General features: G+C 40.6%; 2 protein-coding genes across 3 annotated transcripts in view; both read left to right on the top strand.

The window, feature by feature from the left end:
* LOC104067320 (cytosolic phospholipase A2 epsilon) overlaps nucleotides 1-5,838 on the top strand; it is a 30,863-nt gene extending 25,025 nt beyond the window's left edge. The window contains exons 16-20 of one of the 2 annotated variants that reach the window (XM_009570048.2): nucleotides 890-997; nucleotides 1,984-2,178; nucleotides 2,724-2,890; nucleotides 4,057-4,243; nucleotides 4,458-5,838. In XM_009570048.2, the coding sequence (XP_009568343.2) occupies nucleotides 890-997; nucleotides 1,984-2,178; nucleotides 2,724-2,890; nucleotides 4,057-4,243; nucleotides 4,458-4,666 (866 nt within the window). In that variant the 3' untranslated portion in view covers nucleotides 4,667-5,838. Of the gene's footprint in view, nucleotides 1-889; nucleotides 998-1,983; nucleotides 2,179-2,723; nucleotides 3,037-4,056; nucleotides 4,244-4,457 lie in introns of those variants that run through there. The other variant, XR_008449964.1, reaches the window with a different exon arrangement.
* Nucleotides 5,839-12,600: 6,762 nt separating this feature from the next.
* LOC104067364 (uncharacterized) overlaps nucleotides 12,601-14,239 on the top strand; it is a 51,716-nt gene continuing 50,077 nt past the window's right edge. Inside the window, exons 1-2 of the mRNA XM_054068129.1 lie at nucleotides 12,601-12,713; nucleotides 13,827-13,916. Coding sequence (XP_053924104.1) covers nucleotides 12,618-12,713; nucleotides 13,827-13,916 — 186 coding nt within the window. The 5' untranslated portion in view covers nucleotides 12,601-12,617. The remainder of the gene's footprint in view (nucleotides 12,714-13,826; nucleotides 13,917-14,239) is intronic.

Below are 14,239 nucleotides of genomic sequence, written 5' to 3'. Positions count from 1 at the left end.
GCACACCCACTACATCCACTCTGTGCTAAGATCTGTGTTCTCACCCTCAGTACCGGAATTAGGCCGGTGACCCCACAGCAGTAGGTGGAGCTATAGAAAGGATGGAGAGTTAAAGCAATGTTGCCATCTAGCGATACAACTTGTAATGCCCTCTTGGGTTCCACTTAAATGTGCTGTTAGTTATAGCGTGATGGTTGAAGGATAAGAACTTTCACTGGTAGAGAAGTTAAAGGCAGAGCTCAGCACTGCCTTCTCTGGGAGAGTTCTTCTCAGGGCACGCAGCAGAGCTCTGGAGGAAGAAATACTTTTCAAGATCTAAGACAGTTTTGGAGATTTCTGCACTGCAGAGACGTTTTTAGACCTTCTTTTAAATGAGAAGGCGAAAGTGGAAGGAGGACTATGGGAATTATCCAGTTGTGGCAATGGAAACCTTATAAGGAGGATAGAAGACGTCTTGTTTTAGAGGACTACTTTGCAGACTGTTCCAAATTGTGCTTTAACCAGCGTTCAGGAGCAGCCTCCAAACCTTTAGCTAAGTATACAGTTGTGTATGGCATACAAAACCCTTACTTTATGTGAAATGGCATGCATTTATTTTCTGATGACAGTTGCTTATAGGACAGGAATAAGCAGGCTGGAAAATGTTGGTTTACAGCGCATTAGCAACAGCTGTATGAGACGATGAATTACGGTGTCCGAATGCCTGGCACAATGTTTAAAACTATTTCAGTTCTTCTTTGAAGACAGAATCTGAGTTGCTACAAAAGAACTTAATATAGTTTTTGGAAACCTTGAGGTATTCCGATACTTCTGAAGGGTTATATTTTAAAGGAATGTTTTCCATTAAAATGTTTCCAAAGCAGTTTCCCTGTTCTCTATCACTGCACAGGCCTGTGGAGCAACGTCTTTTCCTACAATCTGTTGGATGCCTGGCATTCATCGGATCCTACAGAAAGGTGCTCACTGAGGTGCACCCAACACAGGAGTGTTGAAGTTGGTTGGTTACATTTCTGTTTTTACTTTGTCTGTTGTCTTCTCAACATTTAAATCAATGTTATGTTCAAATGCATATAGCACGAAATCTTTATGAAGGCTTTTTTAAATCTTAAAACTGAGGCAAATGCTGCACTGTTTCTTTGGGTCTTTTTTCCCCTGAGATATTCTGTTGCCAGTCATATCTACTTAGGTTTCCTTTCTGAATTCGTTCATAGCAACATTATTTCCATGAGTGCCTCTTGGATTAAATTAATGTGAGTAAGGATTTGTCACCAGCCTTTCAGTGAACTTACATGGTGTAATAAACATCTCAGTGCTGTGTTCTCTGTCTGCCTTGGCAGATCATACTTTTTGTATGTCGTTGAATACTTGAATACATACATCAAATACATGGAATTCCATTTAAGTTTTCTTCGATCTCATTGTAAACCTGAGAGTTCCTTAGAGGTGTTGGCTGTCCTCCCTGTGTTCAAATGTAGTTACTGAGTTTATTTTATGTTTTTTTCATCACTTTCTCTGGGGAAGTGATGCAGAATGCTGAGCTCAATAAGTACCTATGATAGAAAGTCATTGGTCCTCTTTTCCAACCTCATGAGGTGCCATTTAGCATGATCCTTTTCCTCTGTTCTTTTATGGGTGTCTAAGTCTCCTAACTGCAATTTTTTCAAAACTAGTTTGGACTAATTTTGAAAGAAGCTGGTTCAACTTCTCAGCCTTCACTGACCTCTATGCAAGGAATCCACCTATGACTTCTACTGAGTAGTAGTTCACTCTTTCGAGCTTTAAGAAGTTTGTTGCCACCCTTTGTTTTGAAATATGCTTTACTGATTTTCTACTTGCTCCTACTTTGATATTGATTTGATTGCATAATGCTGTGCCTTATTTAGATCTTCTTTGCTCTAGTGAATATTAGATGCCTTTTGGTAATTCAAGTATTGTGGAGAAATGTACCCAAACAACAACTTGTTATTCCCCTCTACCCTTCAGAAGGAGACGAGCCTTCCCTACCAGCCAGGAGCCATGAGTTGGAGACTTATTTAGTCACTCCTGAATGTGGCATCATGGGCATCATTCGGCAGGTCCTGACTGAGCGGGTGATGGTTTCTAAGTTCTATAACTTCCTGAAGGGTTTCCAGATGCACAATGAATACCTCCAGAGCAGAAATTTCTGCCGATGGAAAGGTAGGCATCCTTGAATATTAATTTTCATCTGCTTAGATGGTTGGTGATTTTATTAGCAAAGAGATGGCAGAGAACGAACAGGCTTTATTCTTCATTTCATAAACAAAAATTTCAACATAACTAGTTAAAATTCCTCCGGTCAAATCAGCTGGCCAGAGTGCACTTTAGCAGAAAGTGACTCAGTAGATATCAGCACTTTTTCACTGAGCTTAAAGTGAAATTTTGAAACAAATGAAATGGTGGCACAGCTCGGTTTTTACTGAAATTAAAGTGTAAACAAATACTCCAAGATGTCCTTTGATTACAGAGAAAGAAAACTACTGCGCATTGGGTACAGGAGAAAACAGCATGAGAAGTGAGGTGGCTCTGTCTTTTTACCTTGGACAGGTCTTTTTTTCTGTCAAGTCTGAGCTTCAATAGTGTGGCATGGTCTTGGAAAACAAAAGTAATAGGGAGATGAGGTATTTTTTCCTCCATTACTATCCAAACAACAGATATATTACTTCTTCAGTGAATCACTCATCATAAGAAATATTTCCTTTTAGATACTGTGCTAGAGAATTTCCCCAACCAACTGACAGAAACAGCAGAGTTCATGTGCCTGGCAGACACAGCAGGATACATCGATATCAGCTACCCGCCACTCATGAGGCCAGAGAGGAAAGTGGATGTTGTCCTACACTTAAACTATTCTTCTGGATCACAGACATCGGTGTGACGACCAATCTGTTTCCTTCAATAACCACCACTGTTTGTTAACATCTTTTAGCACCTCAACTCCTGAGGAGTCAGAATAATTTACATAGGAGAAAGTGATCCCAGGAGAAAAGGATTCTTAGCGTACAGCTCCTGCTTTGCGTATGTGTAGCTCTCTCGATGATGCTAGTATCCCTTAAGGAAAACAGAAATAGTATCAGTTTTCTGAATCTTTTATTTTAATTAGCCCTCTAACAGGTAAACTTTGTCTTCTAGACCTGTGTGCTCCTAGGATCTCAATACAGCTATTGAAGCTGCACTCTCCAATAGAGTATTTCTCTGGAACTAGTACCACCACTGATGAACTGTTAATTTGTATTGTGATATCCTCCTAAAGATATCTACATGCAGTGGAATTTGAAGTAGTTTGTACAGTTGTCTTTAGAACAGTAACTGGATTACTTTGTTGTTTAAATTGAGGAAAAAAATTGTCCTTTGACACCATGTATGCTGTTTTAAATACCACCTCGCAACTTCGCCTGTATTTTCTGTTACTAGATATAGAAAAGACAGAAGTTCTTAAGGACTAAATGTGCATACGCATCAACTAGATTCAGGAATAAAAAATCCTGTTTTAAAAAATTACTGACACACTTGCAAGATTAAATTAACATCTCAGGCAAGATAATATTTTCTCTCAGATGCCCACATCACTTTTCACAACTATCTTAAGGCACCTAAGTTAATTACAGGGTTTTAAATATTTCACGCCAAGTCAACAAAATGTTGACCTTTATGAATCTATATTTAAAAACCTTGTCATTTCCGATTCCTTTCCATTCTACTCATTTCAGGGTTTTCTCAGGTAAAGGGAATGTTTCTGTGCCCTAAAGTGCTAGGCTACCCCTGCCTACAGCCATGAACACTTTATTTATCTTGCAGATAAAGGCTGAGGAGAAGGAGGTAGGACAACAATCAGGCACAAGTTGGAGGCTGGATCTTAAAATATTGTTGTGTTAATAGCTAATAACTATTATCTTACACAAGAGACAAAGGCCAGAAGAAACACTGACAGTGAATAGTGCCCCCTGATCTTTGCAAAGAGCCTTTGAGGGATATGTTGTGCATTTGGAAAGCTGGGGGGTGACAGAATTTCTGACCTTTTTTTCTATCTGAATGCAGCCTTTGGAAGAAGCCTCCAAGTACTTCCAAAAGCAAGGAATCCCATTTCCCAAAATACATCTGAGTGAAGAAGAAAAGAAAAATCTAAAAGAGTGCTACATCTTTGAAGATGCAGAGATCCCAGAAGCGCCAACAGTGGTGTTTTTCCCACTGGTGAATGATACCTTCAGAAAATACAAGGAGCCTGGTAAGCTCTGAGGCATCTCCCACCACCTGGTCACCCTTTGGCTGTGTCAGGATGGGAGTCATGGTCTAGCATGTTCCTCTCTCTCCCCTGCCACAGCTACCATGGGAGAGAAATGTGAGTGTCTGGGTAGTGAGTAGCAATGTAGTGCCTCATCTGTAGAGTGGGAAGTGGGACCACATTTGTACCTCATCGACTAACTCTCTTTATTTGTCAGGTGTGGAGCGCAGTCCAGCTGAGATGGCGCAGGGCAATGTGGATGTTTCCAGTGTTTTTTCCCCATACTGCTTAAACAGCTTTACCTACACAGAGGAAGAGTTTGACAAGCTAGTAGAACTGACCAGCTACAACATTCAAAACAACAAAGATCTGATCCTTCAGGCTTTGAATTCTGCTATAGAGCAGAAACGACAATACAAAAAATGAATGCTGTCCTGAGTTTCAAAATATTTTTTTCCTGCAAAGAATCAAGACCTGTTGGTGAATGAACATGATGGACTTGGAAAGTACCAAGACTTGTCTCAGCCTGTGGCTCCTCTATCCACATGGCAATGCTAGATAAACGAATCAAACAAAATAATTATTAGTCTCGTGCTTTATTTATGTTGGACTGCAGGGCTGATGAATATTTTTTCTTGTACATACATGTATATGCATTAAATTAAATCTTAAGAAGTATTGGGCTTATTGATGAATTTTAAAAATTATGAATGTGGTACAGCAATAACGATTCTTTCAAAATTTACTGTACTAGTAGAAGTTATAGATGAAGTGAAGATAAATGAGGTACAGATATTTAATCCATTCTAATCTAGTGCAACAGAAAAATACATAATAAATGTGAAGCATTTCAAAGACAAGGAAAAACTGTATTTTTGTATAGTGTCACCAAGAACTTTGCTGGAAATAACATGCAAAACTAAACAGGAAAAAATATAGAAAACCTGAGATTTCATGTGGAAAATACAGTTTTTCTATACGTCTGGATTTACAAGTTTTATTACACCAGCAATATTTAAGTATGGAAGATCCTTTGGAAGTGACCTTTCCAAATTGCGTTGCAAGTCAGGATTGGCTGTACTGGTGTGTGTACAAGTACTTAACCTAGGGTTGTGCTTTTCACTGGATGCTTATAGTATTCAGAGGATCCAGCTGAGTATCTATGTCACATCAATTCAAACAGGTTTACTAGTACTTCTTGTTATTGTAGAATGGGATGCTGTGAGATTAATAACATAAATGGAACAAGGTAATTTGTTGAAACTTTTGAGATTAAGACCAAAATAATAATTTGCATTATGAAGTATTTTAATAACACAAGTACTCTGTAAACCTGTTTAATTACAACAGATATGTTAATCTAAAAAAAGATATGATGCTTCAGTCAGTATCAGCGGCCCTTAATTACTTCAAATTTAAATGAAATGCAGTAATTTGCTTGTGCTGAGGTAACTTGCATTGGCATGCACAGAAATATGCACAATACAATCACAGCCAAAACAAAATAAATCCTTAGTTCAAAATGAAATTTGAACCTCTAAAAGGCTGAAAATTTCTCATTCATCTTGCTGTCATTGTAAGTCTCTCCTGTCAAACATTCCTTGATGGCTTTTAGCCTTTATCATCTTCAGTCTTTCATACTTGACCTCTAATAACCTCAGCCCCCTTAGGGATGGTGTGTTCCTGCCCAAACTGCTTTTCCAGGCCTTCACACCTCCATCCAATTTGCATCCCCAGTTCAAAACTTCAGTGTGCTGAAATGTCTGTTTACCTGCAAATGGTCATTAAGAGCTCCACTTTGTGATCTCCAATGCTGAGTCACGCAGTCCCTTTCAGCATTGCCTCTCTTCTTCCCCAGCTGTTACTGCCTCTCAGCCTTCACTGTTTATCATTATGGTGAACTCATTTGTGGTGACACATCTGTTTGCAACTTCTCCCACCTGCCCATCTTTAAACTGGGGTTTTGGGCATCTTCAAGAGCTGCCATCCAAGACTGTCAGTGACACCAGATTTCAAGAACCCTACCTCTCTCTTCCCATCCCTGCCCTTAACTGTACCCCTTCACTTCCCTTGCTGTCTTTTTGTTTGCTGGATTCTGTTTAACAGAGTGAAGCCCCATTTATTCCAGGTGTGCCACTAAGGCATCCTTTGCTCTGCTGTACCCTCTAGGGACTGAGCCTATCCCAACCTACAGCAGTGTGTCCAGGCCCACACGACAGCTCCTGGTGGTACTTTCAGTGTGGCTAAAGCTCTTGGACAAGAACCAGATCTTCTTGTCAATTCTCCCATTGAAATCCTCAGATTATCCGTGAATTTCTTCTTTCAGATGTAGACACCTGAGTCGCTGCAAGGTCTTTGATGTGAATTTGAAAATACTTATATGTTCTCTGTTACCGTAGACCCTGAAAATGTCTGGCTTAATCCTCCATCCAGCTCTCCTTTTCCCAGGCTCTGGGGTCTTTCATCCATAGGAAATGTAGCAACCCATAGGTACTGTTCTTGAGTTGATGGGAAGGACAGCACGCCCATCATGCCATCTGCAGCTGGTTTCTTCCTCTCTGAGATGTTGTAGAGGTGTCTCCAGGTGACTGCTCCTCAGCAATGGCCTGTTCTCCTGAATTCCATCTAGTCAGCACTCCTGCATGATGTTTAGTAGCTGTGCTTTGTGACTTAGGGAGTTGGTTAATTTGTTGGACTCATCTTGCGTTTTATTTTTAAATTCATTAATTAATCACACAGAACACTTGAATAAGATTCTGGTTGTCAATTCTTGCAGGCCAGCACGGAGGCTTTGTTTGGCTTTGTCTTCTGGTAATTTTTGTTCTGGTTCAGCTGCTAGAGGGGTACGTTTCCCATGCTCAGCCTCTGGGCTGCATTGAGGCAAGTTGAAAGAATGTAGGTAACAGCTGCATATGTGGGCACTTAAAAGTCTTGCAGGTTGGGAGTGTCCCTTCTTACAGGAAATGGGAGTAATTCCATTGAATTATCCATTCAAGGGAGGAAACAAACAAGGTGGGGAGAAGCGGTGCAAAAATCCAGGCCCACGCTGTATCACAGTATTAGCACTGACAGAAGATAGCATGATTTTTCCCAAATGTTTTAAAAGACAGAACTCTTGGTTGCTGTGGTGATGGAAACTACAAACACTAACCCATTGACCTCCTTAATTATAATTAATAGGTCCTGCATCTTTTGTGTCTTGCTTTTCCTTCTTAGCTATTCATTATCTGTAGGTAAGTGAAGAGATTAGCATGCAATTGCACCTTTGTCCCAGACCTTCTGATTATCACAAAGATGCAACAAGAACTGGGCAGCTCAATGAGGCAAGTCAACCCATAAGAACCTAGAGAAAAACAGCAGTGGGGATTTTGAACCCCTCATGAGGCATGTGAGTACTTGGATAGTCCCGTTGGGTGACACTTTGGAAGCAGAATTTAATGGGATGGCTGGCAGCACCATTTTATGCTCTTCTGTAGCTCAAAGAGTGATTACATGAAAGATTACTGCAAAAAGTCTGAGTGAAGCGAGACTACAGGTTGCACCATTTGAATGACAGGAAAAGTGTCTGCCACGGTGGATATAGGAGAACATGCATGGTAGAGCAGGTTTGCCTTCTGAGAAACCCTGTGCCAAAATTCACATGTAAAACTCTGCTGTGTATGTGCAATATCCCACCATCTTACTAGAGTGATAATGCTGCACAGAAGGCTATCAAGACCTCATTTCCAGCAGGACTGGTTTCCTCGTGCTCTGATCGTGGTATGCTGTTCAACAGGTAACGAGAGGTGAAAGCTGCGCATCTTTCATGCAACAGCACTTTTGTGCCTTTGAGCTCCTCCTGAACACCTGTCCCTTACAGGATTCCCACTGAAGCCCAGTGCACCTTCAGTGTTTGTACAGCACTTTCCCAGTACTCATCCCATGCTTCCAGCTCTTCATATAAAAACTCTGGGCTGTCTTTTCATATCTCCAGTCTCTTCCTGCTTGGGTCCTGAGGACTCCTTTGCACTCCCTTCAACTCACTACTGTTTATCTCCTTTTCTCCATGCATTTGGGTGTCTCACCTAGGTGTCGTGGCCTGATCCCAGCTGCCCTAATGCTTGTAGTATTCATGCTTGTTCCAGATAGAACCAAATCTCCATCATTTAGACTGAAGCTTCTGGAGGTACCATTGCAGTATGGAGGAAATAGGTGAGACAAAGGGGAAAGATTAAAAAAAGAGATGGTATAAAAAGCAGGGGAGGAAGGAAGAGGAGAAGGAAAAAAAAATGTATAATACCTGAATGAAAGTGAAAAAGAGAATTACAGCTATGTGGTATTGAGATGGACAAAGAAAGGAAACAAATATTTTGGAAAGCCAAGTAGTCAATGGGAAAGAAAAGATAGCAGGGAACGGAAAGAAGAAAAGTAAGAGGAAATCAGGAACAAAAAAGTGGTAAAGACAAGAATTTAAAATTGAGATAAAAGTATATCCCTCCTCAAAGCAGTCTTGATAGACTGTTTCTTTAGAAAGAACAGCAACTAAAAACCCCTAATACAGAAAATGTGGTGGTATTCAATTCTACTGCTGAGATTCTGACCACCCTGAACTTACAGATGCCTGATACACATACCGTGAGTGCTTTCTAACTCCCAGATTGTTCTTCTTTTCTCTGTCCTTAAACACTGGGAAAAAAAGAGCCCCTTGGCCCCTAGCAATATGACTTTTCCTGCCAGCTGCTGCTTATTGCACCCTTCTCTCTCTCAGTTAATAATCTGTAAATTAGTTGTAAATATATGAAATGTTTGCTCCCCTCCTACTTCCTTTCTTCTGCTGAGGTAATGGAGCATTCTTAGAGAATGATAACTGTCAGATAATGACCTACATGTTTCTATATATTTCAATATACACTTTTAAATCTGGAACAATTTATAACTGTTTCTTTAATTTTGCAATGTCTGCTACACAGCTAAGCTGACATCCAAAATTGTTCCAACCAGTCTTGAAAGCAAGCCATGCTCCAAATTCCTCCTTGAGCTGCCATTATTTTAGTTTGATATCTACTTTGTAAACATATGATGTAGTGTATTTTTGAGATTTGACATATGATATGATATCCTAGAATTTGTTACAGATCAAATGTTTTGGATTCAGAAAATCCTTTGTAGACAGCTGTGCTCCTGCTGGTGCAGGAGCTGATGGTCTGTAACCCACAAATGGTTTAGGGAACAGGAGGAAGCAACATACTGGCCATACAGCCCTCGTGCTAGTTTCTAGCTCATGAGAAAATGGTAAACTTGCAAGTAGACTCCAAAAATGTGAACAGTGATTAAGAAAACTTTGGGAATCGCTCTCCTAGTTTACTGTACTCTTGGGAAGCCTTCTCGAAGTACAGAAAACATCCCACATTCAGACAAATCCAGTCACAAAGGACTTTCTTGCTGTATAGGTAACCATTTAAGACCACACATTTGCAACATGCACAGAATCTGAGGCATAAACTGAAGCATAAATCGCCACTTTAATTAGGTATCTTCACTTCAGTTAGGCTGCTCTAAGACCAGTATGGTAAGTGCAGGACTTTATTCAGTGCATCTGTAACTGTAATATGAAAAAAGCATAGACAAGCATTTAACTGTTAGCACAGTGCTGTAAAAAGTCGTTAGTGATGCCAGTCTCTTCAGTAGGAAAGTAATAACTTTCCCTGTCAGAGCTGTGCACTCGTTATGTGCTAGATGTCTATAAGTGCTGATGCACATACGTAGTGGATATAAAGTGTTGTAGTTTTCCCAGTATGATGATCATGTCATAAAATAAATATATTCTAGTACTTTTAAACTCTTTGGTTAAAGACTTGCTTTAAAATTATTTACCTGTGACAGGGGTAAGATGACAGAGAACAGTAGTGCCCCTGCCTCCTGTGAGATTCCTCTCCTGCTCCACATCACCTTCCTTCACTAACTGCATAAGTGATAGTCTAAGACACTGCTCCTCCTGCAGGAAGAGGACAGCTGACCCAGAATGTCCATCTGACTCTGTTCTCCAATGCTGGGTTTTGTACAAAAGCATCTGTATGTCCAAAAGCAGTGAAGTAGTCACAGCCAATCCTGGTAGAGTTTCCAGCTTGCTGGAATAATTCCAGGCTCACTTTACCTGGTCTTTTTGAAGGCTAGACAACCATGTCCTGTTGCAAGGCATTTAGGGGAAAACTGGCTATCAGCAGTTTCAGTCCAGTCCAAGACCGTGACATAAGAAATCGCAAAGCTGTATTTGAACATGTTGAAAAAACTTTTTGTGGAGCTTCGCTTCTCCATAGACTGTCTCTGTGGTCAGATGTAATGCTGGTAGCTTTGTCAAGAGACTGATGCTCCCTTGCATTGTAGTCTGAATAAGTAACGTAAGTATTTGATAGAGCACGAGGTCTAGCAAGCACTAAAGGATAAGACTAATGCTGTTTGCTGCCATTGCAACTGCAGTCAGTTCTTTGAAGCAGATAGATTATTTTGCTTCATCTAACCTTAAATTACTGCAATATGAAATGTAAAGAAACAAAACTATTCCAATTGTAAACTCTGCTTTTCATTTTTCAAATTGAGACCATCCACCTTGTACATTCAGTTTTTATATTAGATAAAAATCTTCAGTTTTTAATGAGAGGTCCAGTGTTTTCTTTCTTCACGGCATTCCCTGTGGAGTCACTCAAGTGGGAGCAGAATACCCTGATTTATCTGCAGGCCATACGGATCTTTCTAGATGGCCAAGTGCACATAAAATAGGGAATTAACTCCACAGCTGTAGAAGTCTGTATGCAGAATCCACCTGCTCTTCTCCACAGGCTTTCTTGAGGACAGGGAATCTCTTAATATTCATCACTCTTAGAGGGGTTTTGAGGCGAGTATCATCACTTACGTCAATGGTACTCTGAACTAATCAGCCTTGGGAAAGTTAGCCTGCTCTGATAACAAGTATACCAGTGTTTTTAGTGTCCCATGGCAGGTCTTCCAAGGTCAGGCAAGTCTTCTCTTCTGTTCAGGCTAAAAATAAAGATGAATGATTGTTCTCTGAATTAAGCTGCAAGAGTAGTTCTCCAGGACGCAGCTAAGAGTGTCCGTGACCCAAGGCCAAAATATGGTATTGTACTTCAGGCGTGGGAAGAGCTACTTTTCATGCTGCAAATGCAGATGTTATGACGCAGCCTACTGTAAGGGGAGCTGCTAGTTTGTTTTACATTTATTTTTCTGTGTTTGAAGATGGTTAATTTCCACTGGGTATGCCTGGAGATGTTCATGTGGACTTTTGTTCAATGCTCTTTATTTGAACAAAATCTTTGTAAAATAAACCAAACAAACCTAATGAACGTAAACTAGTGGTTATTATATTCCACTCACATTGACATGAATTTCCTGCAGTTGTCATATAAAGTTCAATTGCTTTTCTCTGAAAAACTTATGGAAGGATAACTCTTATCTGCTTTGCACAATTATTATATATTTCCTTGCTTTTTTGTCAAATTTAGGGTACTACCAGGTGCAGTGGTAGTCCTGGGTAATGCTTGCAGCCATAGGCACTGACCTCAAGATTTCTGCTAACCCTGTAAATGTTCACCTCCTTGTCCCCTTTCTTCCCACCACACACAATCTTGTACTGCTACTTCATGACCCTTGCTCACTTTCCCTGTCTACTGCAAGCCAAAGACCCAGCCCTGTGTCCATGCCTTGGCTGTGGTCTTTCAGGAAGAAGAAACAGGAGCAGCCCAGGAGAAGTTGGGAGCTGCTGGTCCACACGCTAACCTGTCAAGTGGTGGGGGTGGCCCTTTTGCAGGGTTTTACTGCGTGGCACAGGGCAGTGCCTACTTGCAGGCAGCAAGTTTGGATCTCCTTTGCCTATACCAAGGCTTTGACCAAAGTGGACGGTTGTGTGCCTGTACACAGGCAGGTCACTGGTAGTTATTTACACACAGAGGCTTTTTGCAGGGCTCAGTTTTCCCACCACAGGTGTCACCATCAACCTCTGCTCAGGGCCATCCCTGTGCTGCAGGTGAAGAAGAGCTGGATTTGAAGGAGCTGGCTCCAGTGGTGGTGGTGGTGCTCTGTGCTTATTCTCTTCTTGGCAGGACATCCTGGGTCGCTGCTCACCACAGTAAAAGAGCGGCATCAATGCAAGACCCAAGAGGCAAATGCAGTCTGGGAGCCTTTCCCAGCCAGAGGAAGGTACCACATCCGTTTGGCAGTACTGCTTTTCCCATAAGAACCTTCCCAGGAGCAGTCATCCTTGATGCTTCACAGTCTTCGGTAATGGGAGGGGAGTCCTTTACCTATAGAGATGAGATGGGTGGGGCCTCAAGTCATTTTATAAAATAACTTGTCATTGACTCCTACAGGAGTAAATCCTGCAAACATGTCTCAGGAACTGCTGCCTGTGGAAGTGCCAGAAACACTCTGTTACATGAAACCAGGGAAGGCCATGATGCCATCAAATGCAAAAGCAGCACAGGTAAGAAAATTGCTTTAAAAGTTTGCTTAAAGCTCACTGCATTTGACATCATTTGACAGAAAACAAAATCCTGCTTTGTGATCATGTTAATATACGAGCTACTGTACAGACTTATTGTCTGATGGGACCAGAGGCAATGTCTGCTCCTTAAGAGTTTAAGCTAAAATGTTCTTTTGATGGCTGGCTGTGGCCAAAGTCCTCCTGGCTCCAGTGGAGACATGATCTCAGGTTCACAGGCAAAATGAGAGAAGTCAGTGCAGCAAGGGGACAGAACAAAAAGAGAAAGTGAAAAAATTAAGAAGAAAGGAGCCTTAATATTTTTGTATCAATAGCAAAATTTTAACATGTATTAATGTGACAACTCCATTTTTTGTCATTGGAAAAGGGATAAGAATAGGATAGAGAACAAGGATAGGGAACTGAATTTTATTTCTACATTCCCATTGTTGTTCTAAATTTTCCATTTTCCTTTGTATTCTCTGGGTCATTTCAAGATTTGCATTTAATTTTAACTGCAGTATGTTATGAAATTTTCTGTGTGCTCTTCAACCGGACAAAGACGCATCTCTTCAGGAAAGACTCTGGAAACAGAAATGGGATATTTTCAACATTTTTTACAGAAACTGTCCTTTAAAGGTGTTTTCCTACAAAATTTTTCAAAAGGAATCACCCTACATTGTAGAAGTATTTTGGAACTTCTGTTTCATGAAACAAACTAACTGTTAGACTTAAAATCTTGCAATTGCAATGTGTCTACACTCTGGGTTCAAACTCAGAGAAGAGATTCTGGCATATTTTAAATGGAGTTTTAGTACTCCTTATTCACAGAATAAATGCAGAGGCACTTTAGGGGTATCTCACAACTGAAATGGCTCTTCCTTTCTTGCTGACTAGCTGAAAGGGTACCCCGGCATGGATTCTGTACCAGCGTGTGCTGAACCACATGGAGGTTTGCTCACTATGCTAAGCACTGTAATGCAGCTGGGTGTAACCAGCAGCTGTTCTAATTGAGGTTTCAGCTGATGTTATTGCAAGAAGGAATTAATTATCTACCCTGATAATGCTGCTGTTGTTGTTTTAATGTTATCATTTATTGTTTCTTTCCTTCTTCAGGGTGAAGGCTCAAACATCAATCCTTTTGGAGATGGTGAACCACAAGCAGAAGATCAAGAAAGTACTGTACCAGGCAAAGGTGATTTCAAGGTATTACAGACAAGAGAAATTTGAACCAAAGAGGGCTGTGGGATTTGTTTTGCTCAAAAGAGGAGAAGGCTCAGGTAGATAAATAATGATGGCAGCAGTTCGAATGTTACAAGGGAAATGTCCTGAAGTTTATTGTTTGGATCATTTTATTCTACTTATGTTTATCACTTTCAGAACTGCTTGTTGTATTTCTCTTTTATGTTTTATTAGGAACATGCAAAATATCTACTGTTTTAATCCCTTGTTTACTCATAAAAGAAATCTGTTGATGAGCCTTCTGTTCCATAATGCTTTTTGTAACTGAAAGAGGCAAAAATAACAGT

This window comes from Cuculus canorus, chromosome 5 (assembly GCF_017976375.1).
Source record: "Cuculus canorus isolate bCucCan1 chromosome 5, bCucCan1.pri, whole genome shotgun sequence".
Lineage (NCBI taxonomy): Eukaryota > Metazoa > Chordata > Aves > Cuculiformes > Cuculidae > Cuculus > Cuculus canorus.
This window is presented reverse-complemented; position numbering and strand designations above follow the sequence as displayed.